The following is a 16,960-nucleotide window of genomic DNA, read 5'->3' on the forward strand; positions in this document are numbered from 1 at the left end:
GTGGAGCGAAAGTAAAAGTTCATTTTTATTAAGTTTGAGGCCAGATTGGGCAGCAGCAGTCCTATCACTCCATAACCCATTAAAGGCCCCCTCCTCAGAGCATTCCATTCTCTCCTACGCCTCCACTCCAAGCCCTTGCAGCTGCATTACACACACTAAATGATTTAGCACTCTGTTTTGAAGATGGCCAATAAAACACACACACACACAAATGCAGTGCCAAACTTTCTAGTATTTCTTGCCAACTTTTTAAGCTTTATGGATCCTAGTGTCCAGACTCTCCTACGAAGGCAACCCACTCCAATATGGCTAACCTCCTCAAATCTGAAAAGGAAGAAGTCATCATTGACAGCAATGTTTCCTTTCCAGGCAAGACAAAGTAAGGAAAACTTTAGTGGCATGCTTTAAGTGGCAGGACAAACTTAAAGCCTTTAGAAATAAGATGAAAACCAGAGGACCAAACCAGGCCTAAGCAAACAGACAAAGGACAAGGGGGAATCTTTCATCTGAAGAAGACAGTCATCTTCAAGAGAAAAGAAATGGGGAGAGATTAAACAATACAAAATAATTAAGCATGTGAAATCAGGAAATGGAAAATTTATTTACGTCTCTTCAGAAACAGGAACACAAGAACATGTAGTAACACACAAAGGGAACACATTCTACTCTTTTAAGAAATGAAATAGGTACTTAGTATTTTATCCTGTGTTTATGCTAGCTGCACTACTGATGTCGTCAGTTAAGGTAGACTTGACCAAACAATGTTCAGCAGTTTGTAATCTGTTGCAATAATTACTGCAATACGTAAGAAAGTTATTTCCTTTCTATTTCTAGCATATGAGCACACCCACTATGAGTGCTGGTTGACACAGCATATCACAGAGAAGACTCAGCTGAACGCTTCTCTAGATGTTTGAAGTGCTATAATCCAAGAAAAGGTTTACCACATTTCTGATTACTGTTCTCTTCTATCCCCCCAGCTCACTCACTCAACTTGTTCTACCAAGTTCCTGCGTAATTCCCTTTCACATTATTCTTCCACATAAGTTCTGTGTGAAGTTCCAATAACAGGTAAGCAAAATAACTGGAGACCAACAAAAACAATACTATCCTATACATGTGCATAAAGCAGCAAACAGATTACAATCTGCAAAAAGCCTCCAATCTGAAAGAAAACAACCTGCCACAGAATGGGAATGAAATCCATTTTGATAAAGCACATGCCTTTGTGAATCATAAGCAGACTTCCTACAAAACTCTTTTTCTCCTGATTCCCTGCAGACATGTGCAATTTTCACTGCCTGTCAGTTTATCAAAAAGACCAGGGCATCAAATTTCAGCTCTGGATTGTCAGGTCTGATCCCCATTTCCTTTCAAATTCCAAAATACTGACACATTGATTGGAGTTCATAGTGTCAGACAACAGCACTTAAGAGCCTTTGTGTGTGTGTACTAAAATATATCTTCTGATCTATCTTTTATGCTTTTTAAAAACTTTTGCAGCCTCATGAGTATTGATTGATTGGGGCTCATTTATATATGATTTCCACCAAGTAGCAGGCAATTCAGTCAAACTAAACCATTCTTTTGTGTAGCCCTTTAAAAGGGGGGCCTAGCTCAGGGTATAAATTCTTGTTCAAACTGCAGTGATGTCCCAGTGGCTGAGCTTTTCTTAGTGCTCAACTGCTAACTTAAAAGCAAAAAATACACTCTAAATCAGGAAGTGTTTACTTGCTTAAAAAAAAAAAAAGTTTCAGAAACTTAAGATTGTAAAAATGAGGAAGTCCCTCCATAAACAGGCTGTCTATTAATGACAGACTTTAAAAGGGGGGGGGGATGTAGTGTTTCCTACTTCATGTCTGAGGATACACACACCACGGAACAATGTTCTTAGATCTCTCTTAATAGGAATGTTTTCAGTGTAAGTATTTGAGCCTGTAAGACCCAGTTCTATATATTTCGAAAAATCCTCCTCCTTAAGACATTACCAATTGTCTTTGATCAATAAGAACATTCATCCTGTCTCAGCAACAGAAGATGCTCAGAAAACACTGTAAGCAATGTGTCCCTTCTTGCTAGAGATCTAAGGATTTTATTGAAAGCCAAGCCTGACTTGTATGTACAAGCAGCACCCAGCTGCAGTTACGTTCCCGACGCAGTTGCTGAAAGGAAACCAAATCAAACACCAACCAATTCATAAACTTTTTCTCTTGCATGAAAATGCCCCCTACCCCACTACACACACAAAAATAATCATAATCATAATCTTAAAGGGAAGCCTTTATGCTTGAAGTTAGCCAGGCAAAGGTGAGGGACATGTCTTTTTCTATAGCAATGCCACAGCTGTGGAACTTTGATTCAATCTTTGGCTATTTTTCAGAAGAGAACAATGTTCCTTCTCCATTAAGCATCTGAAACACTGTAAAGTTAGTCATTGTGAAAAAAGCAAACACCAGAGACTATGGATGAATCAATCTGTCAATTTTGGTTTCTCTGTTTTTCCTTCTTAAATTCAGATCTCCTCATCAACTTGATTTTTTTCTCATGAAAATTCACCAGCACTTTGGTGCCAATTTCTCCTAAGACACATTCTGATAGGTATTTTTGCCTTGTTGTCTCGGGAGACAATGGAAGAATGCGCCTTCGGAGGTGAAGTCTAACCGTTGGAGAGTCACAGTGCCTGCTGTGGCTGTAGAGACCGATATAGAAGAGACATGTTTTATTGCAGCTAGGATAGATGAAGGTGTCTGGTTGTGCTGCTGCAGATGCACCATGGTGTTTCTTCTCTTTCCACTCCTCCCAGAGGTTGTTCTTCCTCTAGTCACTGATGTGGACACATGTCTTGACTGTCTATCTCCAGGCACTGTGGTCATCTGCAAGGGATTATCACATGTCAAGGTTGGTGTTGACAGCATTAATATCTCATTTGCAGACATCTTTATAATGAAAGCCAGCTTCTCATAAAACATGTCCTTGGGGATTCTGCCATTTTCCATTCTGTGAACATGACCAAGCCAGTGTAGATGTCACTAAGACAGGAATGTAAACATGTGAGCACATCTTTATTTGAGACTCTGTCCTGCCGTATGATGTCCAAAATCTTCCTAACACAGCACATGTGGAAGACATTGAGGTGTCGCTCCTGGCAAGTGCAAGTTGCCCACAACTCACTTCCATAAAGCAGCATGCTCAACATGGAAGCCTGGTAGACTTTCATCTTGGTATTGGACATTAGCATCACATTCTCCCATACCCTGTTGGAGAGGTGAGCCATTGTCGTAGTTGCCTTGCCAATACACTTGTCAATGGAGAGGTTGCTGGTAATGGTGGAACTTAGGTAAACAAAACCGTATACCACCTCAAGCTTGTGGTAACCAATGCTGATGTGCAGTATGCTGATTATGTCCTGACCCAGAATGTTGGTCTTTGTCAGGCTGATGGTAAGGTCAAATTCTCTGCAGGCTTGGACAAAAAGGTTGATGAATCTCTGTAGATTTTTCTTGGAGTGTGCTGTCAAGGCTGCGTCATCTGCATCAAAATCTCTCAGATCCACTTTTGTCTTAGCATGGTGACGTGCCAAGCTGAACAGACCCCTGTCACCAAAAGCATATGAGACCACCAGAGAGAATAACATGCCAAAGAGAGCTGGGACGATAACACAGCCCTGTTTCACACCGCTCTTTATAGGGAAGGCCTCCGAGGTTGAACCGTCATACTGGGCAGTGTCACACAATCATACTGTGAGGTGGGCATCCTATCTTGTTGAGAGGTGTGAAGAGTCTTTTCAGCTGATGAGGTCAAAGGCCTTCATCAGGTCTATGAATGCATGTACAAAGAGTGTCTTTGCTCTCTGCATTTCTCCTGCAGCTTACACAGTAAGAAAACCATGTCGACTGTTTATCTCTGAGCTGTAAAGCTGCATTGTGAGTCAGGATAGACCTTATCAGCTACTGCTTATAGTTTGTTGAGAACTGTGTTTTCCTGTGAGTACAGTTCTTGATAGTGCTCTGCCCATTGCTTCATCTGCTTGCTGTGGTCTGTGATGATCCCTCCCTGTTTGACTGGAGAACTGAATTGCAAAATTTTAAAAAACGCAAATTTTGAAGGGCGATTGTACTTTTGTTTGAGTAGGTGCAAAATCAGAGAGTTTTGACTTTAAATGCAAACTGATTTAAATCTTCCCCCCATCCCTATCTGAGACCCACATTTATTGCAGGACAAAATATTTACTTGCAATCACTGTAGATTTAAGCAAAGTACACCCAGTACTTTGCCCTCGAATACAGAACTTCACCTACTGTTCTTATGTACTCTGTTACCAAGAACTGAAAGGTTACTTTGCCATGGAATCCTCAGAGCACACAACAGCTACGAAGCTAACTGAGAAATTTATGGTCTCTCCAACTAGGACAGAAGAGGAACAGAAAACCAAGACACAACTAAGTTCAGGGCAGCACAGTGATTAAACTAGAGCCCTATTCAGGTGGTCCCTCCATATTTAACTGGTGTGAAGAAAAGACTGGGGGTGCCCTCTGAGGCCCCACCTGCTCCAGTGTTGCACCATCACCCCTAGCATAACTTCCATGTACTCAATTGTGGGGAGAATACACAAGTACAGCTGATAACACTATTGCAGAAGTTCAGCCCCTGACACATGGGAGGCAAGAACAGTGATGAAGTATGATGGAGGGGTTGGGGCCAGGAGCATACCCCTACTTTTCCCTCCCACACAATAGTAATCATGTTAGAAGAGTTTGCTGGATCAGGTCCATCTGGTCTAGTTTGTTGTTCTCACAATGGCTGTGCAGATGCTTGGGGGAAAACTGCAAGGACCCAAACATGAGAGCACTCTTCCCCACTGCGGTTTCCAACAACTGGTATTCAGAAGCATAACTGCCTTCCTCTAGGATTGTTTGATGGTTAATTTAAAGACAATATCAACTCAGTCCTTATGAGTGCCTTTACTTTTTTATGCTGGTTTAAATAGCTCCAGCCTCAAGTATTTTACTGTTCTAGGTCTAGTTTCAGTGCTTTCATGTTCAATTTATTGTGCTTGTTTTATTGCATCTGTAACTCAGCTCAAGCCATTGGTATGGAGAAAGGTAGATAAGACAATGGTACCCAGAAGGCATGTTTTGGATTTGTCAGGCACTAAGGACAAGCTGGGTCCATACAAAATGGGTAGGCTGAACATGAACCGGAGTGCAATCATAGTATTGGCACTTGAAATTTTAAAAAGTGGCAGAGCAGCTTTTAAACTAATCACTGTGGGAAACTTCTGGTTCAAATAAATCATCCTTAGGGAATTTATGATTGTTCAATAGGTGCAGCATAGATCTAGGTGGTGAAGGTGCATGGGGACATGGAAGGCATTCAAAGAGACCACAGAGGAAAATTCACACATCGGGAGCAGCTGTTGTTCTTGTTAAGGTAATTTATATCTTGCTTCATATTACAAAAAAGTCGCTAAGCGGTTTGCAACATTACAAAACAATCAAGATTCCGCATTTTAAAATAGCACAGGACAGTTAGATAAGCTTCTCTTAAACATCACTATAAACTAAAACATTGTTGTTGTTGTTTTTTCGTCATCATCATTAAAGGTAAAGGACCCCTGACAGTTAAGTCCAGTCGCAGATGACTCTTGGGTTGCGGTGCTCATTTCGCTTTACAGGCCGAGGGAGCAGCCGTTTGTCTGCAGACAGTTTTTCCAGGTCATGTGGTCAGCATGACTAGGCTGCTTCTGGTGAAACCAGAGCACGGAAACGCTGCTTACCTTCCTGCCGGAGCGGTACCTATTTATCTACTTGCACTTTGATGTGCTTTTGAACTGATAGGTTGGCAGGAGCTGGGACCGAGCAACGGGAGCTCACCCTGTCGTGGGGATTCGAACCGCCAACCTTCTGATCGACAAGCCCAAGAAGCTCAGTGGTTTAGACCACAGCGCCACCCACATCTTCGTTACCATTATACAATTATTTATACCCCTTTTTCCCTGACGAGGACTCAAGGCAGAGTTTTAGTGGGGTGATCGTTCTTAAAAAGGAGTCCAAAGATGTAGTGGGCATTACAGAAGCTTGTTGGAATTGATAGAACTAGTAGGATATGGTGATGGATACAAACGCTGGATGAAGGTCTGGATGTTGCTCTGTTCATCAAAAGCATTAAGAGTCATACGAAGTAGAAATCCCCAAAGTGGCAGAATTACTGACTGGGAATGCTGCTGTCACACCCTAAAAATAATTTAAGCTGGTATTCCACTAAATTTTCCTCATAGAGACCTATTGAAATTAATTGCCCTAACTTAATCGTGTACATTTATTTCAACAGGTCTGCTTCAAATAAAATTTAGCATCTGGTATGCATTTACACTACCACTACACTGACCAAAACACCTACGATTATCAAAGAGGCATCCAAAGGAAGATGTGTTCTTGTACTAGATGACTTCAGTTATGCTCATACTGGGTAAATGCATGCTCTGGTCATTACAAAGAATTGAAATTTCTACAACAGTTGATCACAGAACTGACCGTCTGTATGAAAGACAAAATTTAGAGTCACCATCCAAGTTGACAGCTATTACAACATTTTCCCACAGTTTAGTTATGTGTTGTGTGAAGTACTACTTCCTTTTGTCTGCCTGAATCTTCCAACAGTCAGGAAACTTTCTCCCTCCACTTTCTCCACAATATGCATAGTCAATGTTTCACATACCCCCTTACACACCTTTTCCCCTATCCAAACCATTGGTCATTTTCTTCAGCCCCTTGGTCATTTTGGTTGCCCTTTTCTGATCCTGCTCCAGCTCTACAATAATCTTTCTGAGTTGCAGTGACCAAAACTATGCACAAATGCAATTGAACCACAGACTTGTATAACAGCACTGATACTGGCAGTTTTATTTTCACCCCCAGTCCTTGTTATTCCCAATATGAAATTACCCATTTTTACAGCTGCCACACACTGAGTTGACATTTTCACTGAGCTATCTACAATGACTCCAAGACCTTTTAGAGGTTTAGTCACTACCAATTCAGACTCTGTAACCACATACAGTGTGTGGCTTTTTGCCCCAGTGTGCATCACTATACAATGGCATATGCTAAATCACTCTATGAGAATGACTTCTTGTTGTTATCCAACTGTCTCGAAAGTCAATGGACTGCACTCCCAGGGGTGAAGTCACACCACTGTGTTCGCAGCACTGAAGTTACCTCTCCGTGTTGTATGGAGGTCCTGGGCTGCCCTGATGAAAAGACACACACGCCCCTCGGAAAGCAATACATTTGGCACCAACTTGGTTGCAGGAGTTGCTGAAAGAAAACATACAAGGCGCTATCTAGCCACCTTAGTGACTCCACTCCTGATTTGTGTAGGGTTTACTCCTTAGCCATCTCTTCTCCCAAATAGATATGGGAGGCCCAAGGCAGCAGAGGTTTAGGATCAGTGTTTTCCTTCTTTTAGATGGACTACCTTCCCAGGTTAACGAGCCCCACCTGCCCCTCACTTCCCTCTACAGCACGTGCAGAAACTGCTTTCTTGGCCGTTGGACCCACTATTGGTCTCATCCGCTCAATCCACCGGAGGTTGTTTTCACATGCAGGAGAAGTCCTTAAGTCATTGAAGGTTTGAGACCCATCAGCTACCCTCACTTGGTTTAGCTGGCCAGTCCAAGTCATTCCCTGGACATGGCCGCTGTCACATGCTGACAGCTTCTAGGAGCCACAGGAGAGAGCTGACTGCAGGTTGGGGACCAAAGGTGGACAAACTACCCCCAGAAGCATGACGGCTCCCCCACCCAAAGTACTGCCTCTCTCCTAACACCCCATGTTTCACCTTAGATTTAAGGTGCTACTTTTGACCTTTAAAGCCCTTCACGGCCTAGGACCCTCATACCTACGGGACCGCTTCTCCTGGTATGCCCCACGGAGAGCCTCAAGGTCCATAAATAGCAACACCCTAGTGGTCCCAGGCCCTAAGGGAGTTAGATTGGCTTCAACCAGAGCCAGGGCCTTTTCAACTCTGGCTCCGGCCTGGTGGAACGCTCTGCCTCACGAGACCAGGGCCCTGCAGGATCTGATTTCTTTCCGCAGGGCCTGTAAGACAGAGTTGTTCTGCCTGGCCTTTGGCTTGGAGCCAATTTGATTCCCTCCCTCTCTTTCTTTTTTCCTTTCCTTCTCCTCCTGCGATGAGGCCACATTTTAATATTTTAATGTTTCAATATTTTAATGCTGTATTTTAATTTTGTTTTTAAGTTGTAATCATTCAACTTGTTTTTATTGTTGCTTGTAAGCCGCTCTGAGCCCGGCCTTGGCTGGGGAGGGCGGGGTATAAATAAGAATTATTATTATTATTATTAGTATTAGTATTAGTATGACTAATATTGGATACAGCCCTTACATCTCGTACCTGGTTCTGGGCACTCCTCCATATTAAGTCCAGGGCACAGGATAAAAACACTATAAAAAAGTCAGAAATTAAATTGTTACAACAAAAGAAAAATAAAAGCTTATATAAAAATCCATATAAACTCCTTTTTGCTCTCTGGCACCATCTGTTGTTGGATGTTTAGAACACATTCAAAATGTATTATTGTGACGAATGTAGCTGAGTCCCAGGGTTGCCTCCTCTCCGGTCGTTCCATGACCAACTATTCTAAGGTGCAGTCAGTTAGGCTGCCTATAAATTTTACCTCTTTATCATGATTGGAATATGCATTTACTCTGGATTTTGTCAAGGATGCTGGACTCAGTGAGCCTTTGGTCTAACCCAGCAGGGCTCTTCTTATATTATGAGTGAATTTTTCTCATTAAGTGTAAGTATATTGGACAGATGGAATCAAACAAGAAGTACTCTTGATACCACATGGTAAAGTCAAGCTTGGTAGGACAGAACTGATGCAAATTCACACCAGTAGTTCCTCTGGACTCTTATATACATTAGACTCTTATATACATTATAAACTGGACTCTTATATACATTAGAGAACAGCACAGAACATGGTCATGCTACTGCTGCATCCTATGGAATATCTATGGACTCACACAGGGTTTTATGGACAGAATAACACGTGAAGCAGCAAGAACAAAAGTCAATCCATAAATAAGAAGTAACAGACTCTTTAAGTACAAGTGAAAAACCTTTGAGTTCTACACATGTTTTTATGCTGTAAACTGCCCTGTGATCCTTGGATGAAGGGTGATATATAAATGCAATTAATAATAAATAATTATAACATGCACATTAATTATCAAATATGTTATACTCCCTTCTATTTTCTCTGTACTATATGCTTTGAAAATCCAACAAGACTTCACTAAGTGGTCTGGAGGACATTCCGGCCATTAGGATAATCAAAAGCTAGGGAAGTGGGCTTTGTGCCATCCAACAGATGGCAAGAGCCCAGGCAGTCCAGAGTCCATCATGCATGTGCATCAATGTGGGAGTGGCAGAGAGCCGCATACCCAGATGGGAATATTCACATGGCCATCCATCCAAGTTCACACTTTGACAGGAGAGGGAAAAAATATCTCTAATCCTGGTTTGAGCTGAATTAAGCCAGAAGGATAAAGAGCAGGTTCAAGACCTACCTTAGACTGGTCCAAGGGATTTGTAAGGGATAAAGAAAACCACTTCCTAGTGTCCTGAGTCTCTCTCTCTCTCTCTCTCTCTCTCTCTCTCATATATATAGGAGTCCCTCCGTGAAAAGTATTTTCTGTTCTTTCCTCACTAGGAACACATAGCAAAAGAGAAGCTATTAGGAAGATGGGAAGCTGCCACCTAAAAGAAGGGGTAGTCTGAGGACCACACTCCATGATGATTGGCAATTTCTGGGGGCCACAGTAATGGGCAGGGCAAGAGCAAAAAAAAGGGGGGGGGACAGGCAAAGCGAAAGATGCAACCCTTGACATTGTACAGCAGGCTATAGTCCAACAAGTGAAAACTGGAGGTTTCTACGCATTTCTTTCAACCCTCCATCCAAGCAAGCAAGCAAGCAAGCAAGCAAGCGGCAATCTCACAGTTCAATTGCCTCACAGAGGCAATTCCAAGCCAGAGCACTAGAGGAGGAGGAGCGTGGGAGCCAGTGGATGAGGCCTGGGAAGATGGAGTGTGGCCCACAGAGTTCCAATGGCCAGATAAAGAAACCGGGGGTGGGGTGGTGGTGGTCTGCATTCGTGAAAAAAACACCTCCCCCCCTCACACTCCTGATCTATACAGTACATAGTTTAACTAAGACTCAGGAGCCATATAACATTAAAATTGTGATTTCTCTGAGGGTTTGTTTGTTTTTTATGATGGAAGACACCAAAGATGTGTAACGTAAGCAATTATTACAGGGACATGCTGCAAAATGAAAATGCCACTGTGGTCACCAGTCCTTCCCTCCCATTTTGAAAATATTTTAATACGCAATAATTGGTGAGTTTACACAAGGATTTTTGCCACCAGTTGTCCATCCTTCCCCCTTTCCACTCTTGCTCCGCTTGGATTGAATTATGAAGGAACGCTTGATATTTTTTTTAAGTGCATTTATTGAAAGTAGAAGTCCAACCACATAACCACTGCACCCCAAATTTCATTTGCAAAGCTGTGGTACATTCTTTTTAAGTAGATACTCTGGAGCCTTCTTTGACTATTCAATAATTCACTCTCCTAACTGCAGGGCTGTCTGAAAAGAGTTAAAAGAACACATAGGGAGTAGTTTGCTATTTTAATAAAATACCCACCAATGCAGTGTACAAATTAAAAAGACAAGAAGAAATATAACATGCATAAAACCACTTCAAGTAAATAAATAAATAGAAGTAAAACTCAGACTATGGTTTTCAAAACCTTGTCAATAATTTGTTACACAATAATTTGGTGGAACTGGGAGGTTTTCACTATTTTCACTTTGGCCAGGGCACAGCCTGACCCCCTCCTTTGGCAATCCTCACAGAACTCTAGCCCAATGGTTGCCATTAATTTGATTTGAACTGATTTTATAATGAACTGATTTTAGAATGTTGTATTATTTTACTGTTGTTAGCTGCTCTGAGCCCGGCTTCGGCTGGGGAGGGTGGGATATAAATATTTATTTATTTATTTATTTATTTATTTATTTATTTATTATTCCTAAAGGTAAAAAGAAAGGTAAGGTAAAGGACCCCTGGATGGTTAAATCCAGTCAAAGGCGACTATGGGGTGCAGTGCTCATCTCACTTTTCAGGCCGAGGGAGCCGGCGTTTGTCCACAGACAGCTTTCCGGGTCATGGGGCCAGCATGACTAGGCCACTTCTGGTGCACTGAAAGACCGAAACCAGAGCAGCACATGGAAACACCGTTTACCTTCCCGCCGGAGCAGTACCTATTTATCTAACTGCACTGGTATGCTTTCGAACTGCTAGGTTGGCAGGAGCTGGGACAGAGCAATGGGAGCTCACTCTGTTGTGCAGATTCCAACCGCCAACCTTCCGATCAGCAAGTTCATGAGGCTCAGTGGTTTAGACCACAGCGCCACCTGTGCCCCTAAAACATAAGAAGAAATATCTACATAGGGCTCCCTAGGTAATACATGTCATGATTTTGTTGCTGCAAGGGAGAATGCCATGCTCCAAGCATTCATAGATCAAATCTCAAATAGATGTGGAATCCTTAACAGGGCCACCTGGCCAACTCTTATTTCTCTAACACTGATTTTCTTTTTCTCCCACCACACAGACAGTTCCAATGCAATTACTACCAGAGGATTGGCAACTCCTGCAGTCAAGCTGGTGTAAAATTTATTGCTCTGGTTTTTTTGGTCCACATCAATGAAGCCAAGGGGTATGGTCATCTGGGCAGCCCAGGACCTCCATACATGCTGCCCAGGCTTGAACCATGGAGAGGCCACTTCAGTGCTGCAAACGCAGCAAAAACGATGCAGGAGGCAGCTGTCATTAGTTACCAGTCTCTGCAGCCACAGCAGGCAATGTGATTCTCCAGTGGTTTGACTTCACCCCAGGAGGTGCACTCCATTGTTTCTCAAGACAGGCGGATCACAAAAAGATTTTCTCTTTCTCCCACCACATATACAGCTCCAGTGCAGCTACTACCCCAGTCACCCCAGATACTATGAATCTTAGATTGACTAAAGTGTTTAATTCAGCATATCTGAGAATGAAAATAATACCATGTGGATATACTCTCTTTTTTGTCTCGGTTATAGCTTGGAATATTAGTGGAGATGGATAAAGGCTCCCTTTAATCCTTCAGAATGATTCAGCACTTCCCATCTGATTAGCACTTAAATCTCATTTGACAATGGACAAGCTAGAACTCTTGTCCAGTATATTTAAAATTTATCATCAGTACTAAGCTACTTGTCTTTCTGGTCAAGATCTAGATAGAGTAGCATCCTTTTGCACAAGGTAAAATCAGCCCTCTCTAATAACATTGATTTGATAAGGATAGGGGGAAACAGAATTTCTCTTTCCATCCTCTTTCATGCTGAACACAAGATCTCCAAAAACAAGGAAAGAATGTTGCATTGCAACTGATTTCTATGTAAAATTAATGAAAATAAAGGAATTGTGCTTCACCATTCATAATGAATAACTATGCCAGCTTATATCAACCTTTTCAGTTTCCACCTCTAGAGGGCTTTTAAAATGGGGTCAACAGCAAACATATCTTTACATTTGATCTGAGAGCGAGGAATACAAAACAACAGAGCTTACCCAGAGTGAATAAACAAAACAAGACCTTATCCTGATGATGAAAAATCATGCAGAATACTAACTACAGCTCCCACCTTTATGCTAGATATGGATTGCATAGATCAAGCTGGTTAGAAAAGAAGACAGAACAGTGAGCAAAGATACATGGCCCCCATTAACAATGCTGAAAGATCAATGTTGGCTAAGCATAAGAATGACAATCCCATATGTCTGATTCAATAGGACACAGAGCACCTGCTAGCTGAAGAATACAATGCACAGAGATGATGGAAGGAAACAGATAAAAAAACTCGTATCACCTCCTAAAACTGACAGCCCACCTTATCCTCAAGTGACACAATAGCTAGGTCCTTGAAACAGACAAGGTATTAAGGCATGAGCCAAAAGAGCAAGGCCTTCCAAGATTAAAGCCTCTCATTCATATAAGTAGGGCTGCTTCAAACTCTGCCCTTTAATAGAAAAAATTCCCCAGGACTTAAAATTATTAAAAACAGCAAAGATAACATTAACAGATTAAACACAAATGCACTGATTAATAAACTTCAGAATAAAGAGAGCATTTGAAACAGGGGGTGGTGTAATGTTATGTATTTTGGCAGATTTTAATCTATTGCAGTTGTGTGGATAATATCATTATACAGTTTACTCACTAGGTGGCACTGGACTTATTATATCTGGCTAGTTTCCTGCTGTTATTCTGCTCTTGTTGGAGGGAGACAATTTAGTTGTACTACTTTCTGACTAGTGCGTCTTTTAGTTTAGGATTTCCATGACAGCAGCGCTTTGCATACCAAGCTCTGGGGCACTAAATTTTCTCCCTGAAGGACGGCTTGCCTATTATTGTTTACCTCTCCCTGAAGTGCACAACTCCAGTAGTTTTGGATGTCATTTAGGGATTAGTCTCAGTTCCCGTAGGCTCTGTGTCAAGGAGCAACAGTGAGGCTGCGAGTACTGAGTACGCAATATGAATAGATTCTTCTTTGGCAGACAACTCAGTTATGCACAAGGCTCAATCAAGCCAGAAAAATTTAAAGCCATTGGACTTCAAGCACAATTGCACTCTCCAAATGGCGAATATTTAAAAATGTAGCAGCTGCTATAAAAGGAAATGTCAAAGGATCTGCAGGCTGAGCACGTGGTGTTCTTCTACTTCTTTGGATCATGGCCATAACAATTTCAGCTAAATTAAATAAGCTACTATAGGTAAGCTAACATTTCAGATGTTTTCATTCATTGCTTTGTGGAATCTGTTAGGCCACTGCCTTTCTTTGATGTTCCCACCCAATTCTCACCCGATCTTCTTTGGAAAGCATTTGATGAGTAGGGTATTTTGAGAAGTAATTAATTTCACTTGGCAAATGTGCGGTAGATGCATTCTTTGAGATCACACAGTTGTAGTGCCCTATTGTATAATCATGCCAGAGATATTTCTTTGTGAAGGTTTATTTTTCCTTTCTGGCTGAGCTGCTGCTAATATCCTGGCTTTTTCATTTGTATTGATTTTGCTGTAAGTGCTGTGTAGCATATATTCTGCCTTTTAGGCAGACAGAAGCTGTTGGGTTGCATTCTACTCCCAAGCACACTGGCGTGGTTGAGAACAAATGTTGGTCCTAAATTATTATTCAGCTTTATATTATCAGAAGCTTTTGAATAGGATAGTCAGGCAGAATTTCAACCTTGCAACGGCTCGTAACTCAAGCATAAGCAAGTATGAAGGAGATTACAACATTTCATACTTTGTCACTGCTGGGGACATAAGCGTTACCCATTGTTGTGGCAAGATGAGTGGTAAAGACATTCTTTGCAATAAAATAACTAAGGGCTGCATCCAACTAAGCGATGCCATGTCCTTTAACATCAGTGAGCCTACTCTGGGTAGAACTAGCACAGGACATAGCCATGCGTGTTTATTGTGCTAAGCCTGCTACTGAATCTGGAATCTTGAAGAAAGCAACTTTCTGGCTCATAGGGCTGCAGAAAGTATTAATGAATGGGCAGTCTGCCAAAGGATCAGTTGGGAAAAGGCCATTAGTGAATGGCACAACACCTTGCCTCACATCATTTTCCTGCTCATTGAGCACCCGACTTTGGGAAGCCCTGAAAAGCATACAACCACCACACCGGAGGCAGACTGTGGTCTTTCAAATTTCAGTGGCATCCTGTGCAAGGCCAAAATTTGGCATGTGCCCTCACACCTTCTATTCTGCTCAATTCACTATGTCTTGGTTGTGATGCCCTGTGGCAACCCCTAGGCTCAGCACCCAGGGCAGCGGAACCAGTCACACTTCCCTAAATCCGCCTCTGACAGCACAACGCAAAATAATTCATTCTATGTCAGTCTGCTAGCTGAACTGTCCCCTTGACACATACATAACAATACTTAATATCTGCACAGTGCTTTCAAGTGTTCAGAGCACTTTGCATGTATCATCAAGTCACTGTCCTTACCTAACCCTATTAAGCCTCCTGAGGGAAGTCAGCAGATAGAACTCCCATACTATAGATGAAATGTGTAAGACAGCGAGTAGCTGGCCTAAAGCCAACTACTGTGTTCGTGACGAAGGCACCATTCTGATCTGACTTTCTGATTTGCAACTGAGTCTCTCAGCCACTACACAAGTGAAAATTTCTTACTCACATCAGAATGCATAGCATGCAGTTTGGATCCCAGTTTTTATCATCCTGGGTTGCTTGGGAATGTTTTATGTATGTTTAAGGGTCATGCAACAGTGTAACTGTACCTAAAGTACAGACAAGTATTTAAGGGTGTGAAAATACATACCTCCATGAGAAACAGATAGGTACATCTTACTATGGGAGCTGCAAACAGAGAGCTGACAGGCTAACATCCATGAGAAGGGACTCAGAAGCAGGTGCCAGGCTAACTAAAGAAACTTAAATTCACTCTCTCATTTGTATCTCTGGGGAAGTAGCAGCAGAAGGATATTAATAAACACTTCAGACACCAAGGAATACTATGCTGTTTATGCTCTTCTTTTATTAAAGAGAAAGACCCATTTATCCATTAACACAGCAACTTCGTTTTTATTTTTAAAAAGTGTATCTCATTTGTAAAAAAGAGTAAACCTGTTTTGGGATCAGCAGGACAAGAGTTGTTAGCTAACCAGCATAATATACAGCTGTCTCCAGGTATATGGATTCCTCATTATGGAGGGGAATCAGTGGCTGCATCCAGACTTAATGCTGAACCATAGTTTAGCATATGGGAGTGAGTCTGGTGAGACTCAGGCACATGCACTTCTCCTAAACCACAGCTGATTGTAACTAACCATGGTTACTTGTTTAATCTGAGCTGAGAATTATGGCTAGTGTTAACTACAGTTTAGAGTGGGGAAACTATGGAAATCTGGAAATTGTTTGACTCCAACTTCCACCAGCCCCACCCTGGCCAAGGATGAGAAAATGGGGAGCTGTAGTTCAGAAACATCTGGAGACCCACATGTTTCCCAATCCATGTGTTAAAGGGAAGTGTGCTGAAGTTGGGTTTCCTTATATCACAGATAGCATTAACCAGTTTGATTTGGACATAACAAGTAGTTGAAAATGGAAGCAAAACCTCCCCATCTCCTCTGTGTGGCTGTGCTGGGGGAGGAGAGGGAAGGAGCCAGAATCGATGGACCCATTAAATTATGGTCTGTCCCGATTCTACATGGGAACAGGACTTAAGTCTGTCCCGTCCTGTTTCTGTGCAGATTTTTAAGTGGGGAAATATTCTAAGTAGAATTGTATGGAACAACATGGCTGCCCCCAATTTTCATATGGGGGCAGCCATGGTATTTTTGTACAATTCCTCCTGAGAACAAGGAAATGCCATCAAGTCGTGCTGCTCCCAGGGGAACTGCCTGTATTCCATTCAAAGCACACAGAAACAAGGAACCCCACGTGCTAGCCACTTCAGGCTGTGGGTAACTGAATTGCCCATTAAAAAAGCTTAAATGTAAGAAATATATCTTACATGCACAGATGCAGCCTTGCAGCCCTGAGACTACCTCATAAAGTGGTATTTGCTGTGGGTTCTGAAAGGAACCTATAATCTGATCCCAATCATGATCAGATTACATAAGGTCACTTTGGAATCTGATCTTAGTGGATTCCTCCCCCAAATCCTGAGCAGGAGCCTCATGGATGTAATGCTAACCCATAATTTAATGTTGCATGCAAGCCAAGTCAATAATGTATGTCAACAACATGGTGAGCAAACTTCCCAGAGTGCAGCTATTTGTGTTTTATAGGTATGT

At 42.0% G+C, this 16,960-nt stretch overlaps 1 protein-coding gene and 1 long non-coding RNA gene across 9 annotated transcripts in view; one reads left to right on the plus strand and one right to left on the minus strand.

Annotated features, from left to right (window-relative positions):
• The window catches only part of LOC308468751 (uncharacterized protein), a 146,908-nt gene that overhangs the window by 73,042 nt on the left and 56,906 nt on the right, over positions 1-16,960 (minus strand). For 6 of the 8 annotated variants that reach the window (XM_080991178.1, XM_080991174.1, XM_080991176.1 and 3 more), the window contains exons 3-5: positions 8,413-8,462; positions 7,218-7,316; positions 1,780-2,873 (exon numbers count right to left, since the gene is read on the minus strand). In XM_080991178.1, the coding sequence (XP_080847304.1) occupies positions 2,580-2,873; positions 7,218-7,316; positions 8,413-8,462 (443 nt within the window). In that variant the 3' untranslated portion in view covers positions 1,780-2,579. Of the gene's footprint in view, positions 1-1,779; positions 2,874-7,217; positions 7,317-8,412; positions 8,463-16,960 lie in introns of those variants that run through there. The other 2 variants (XM_080991179.1, XM_080991180.1) reach the window with 2 other exon arrangements.
• LOC308468771 lies at positions 692-6,605 on the plus strand. The gene is made up of 3 exons (XR_013981867.1): positions 692-1,071; positions 5,325-5,430; positions 6,331-6,605. It is a non-coding gene; the product is annotated as an uncharacterized lncRNA (long non-coding RNA).

The sequence above is a fragment of the Podarcis pityusensis genome, assembly GCF_964106645.2.
Source record: "Podarcis pityusensis genome assembly, chromosome: Z".
NCBI classification, from domain to species: Eukaryota; Metazoa; Chordata; class Lepidosauria; order Squamata; family Lacertidae; genus Podarcis; species Podarcis pityusensis.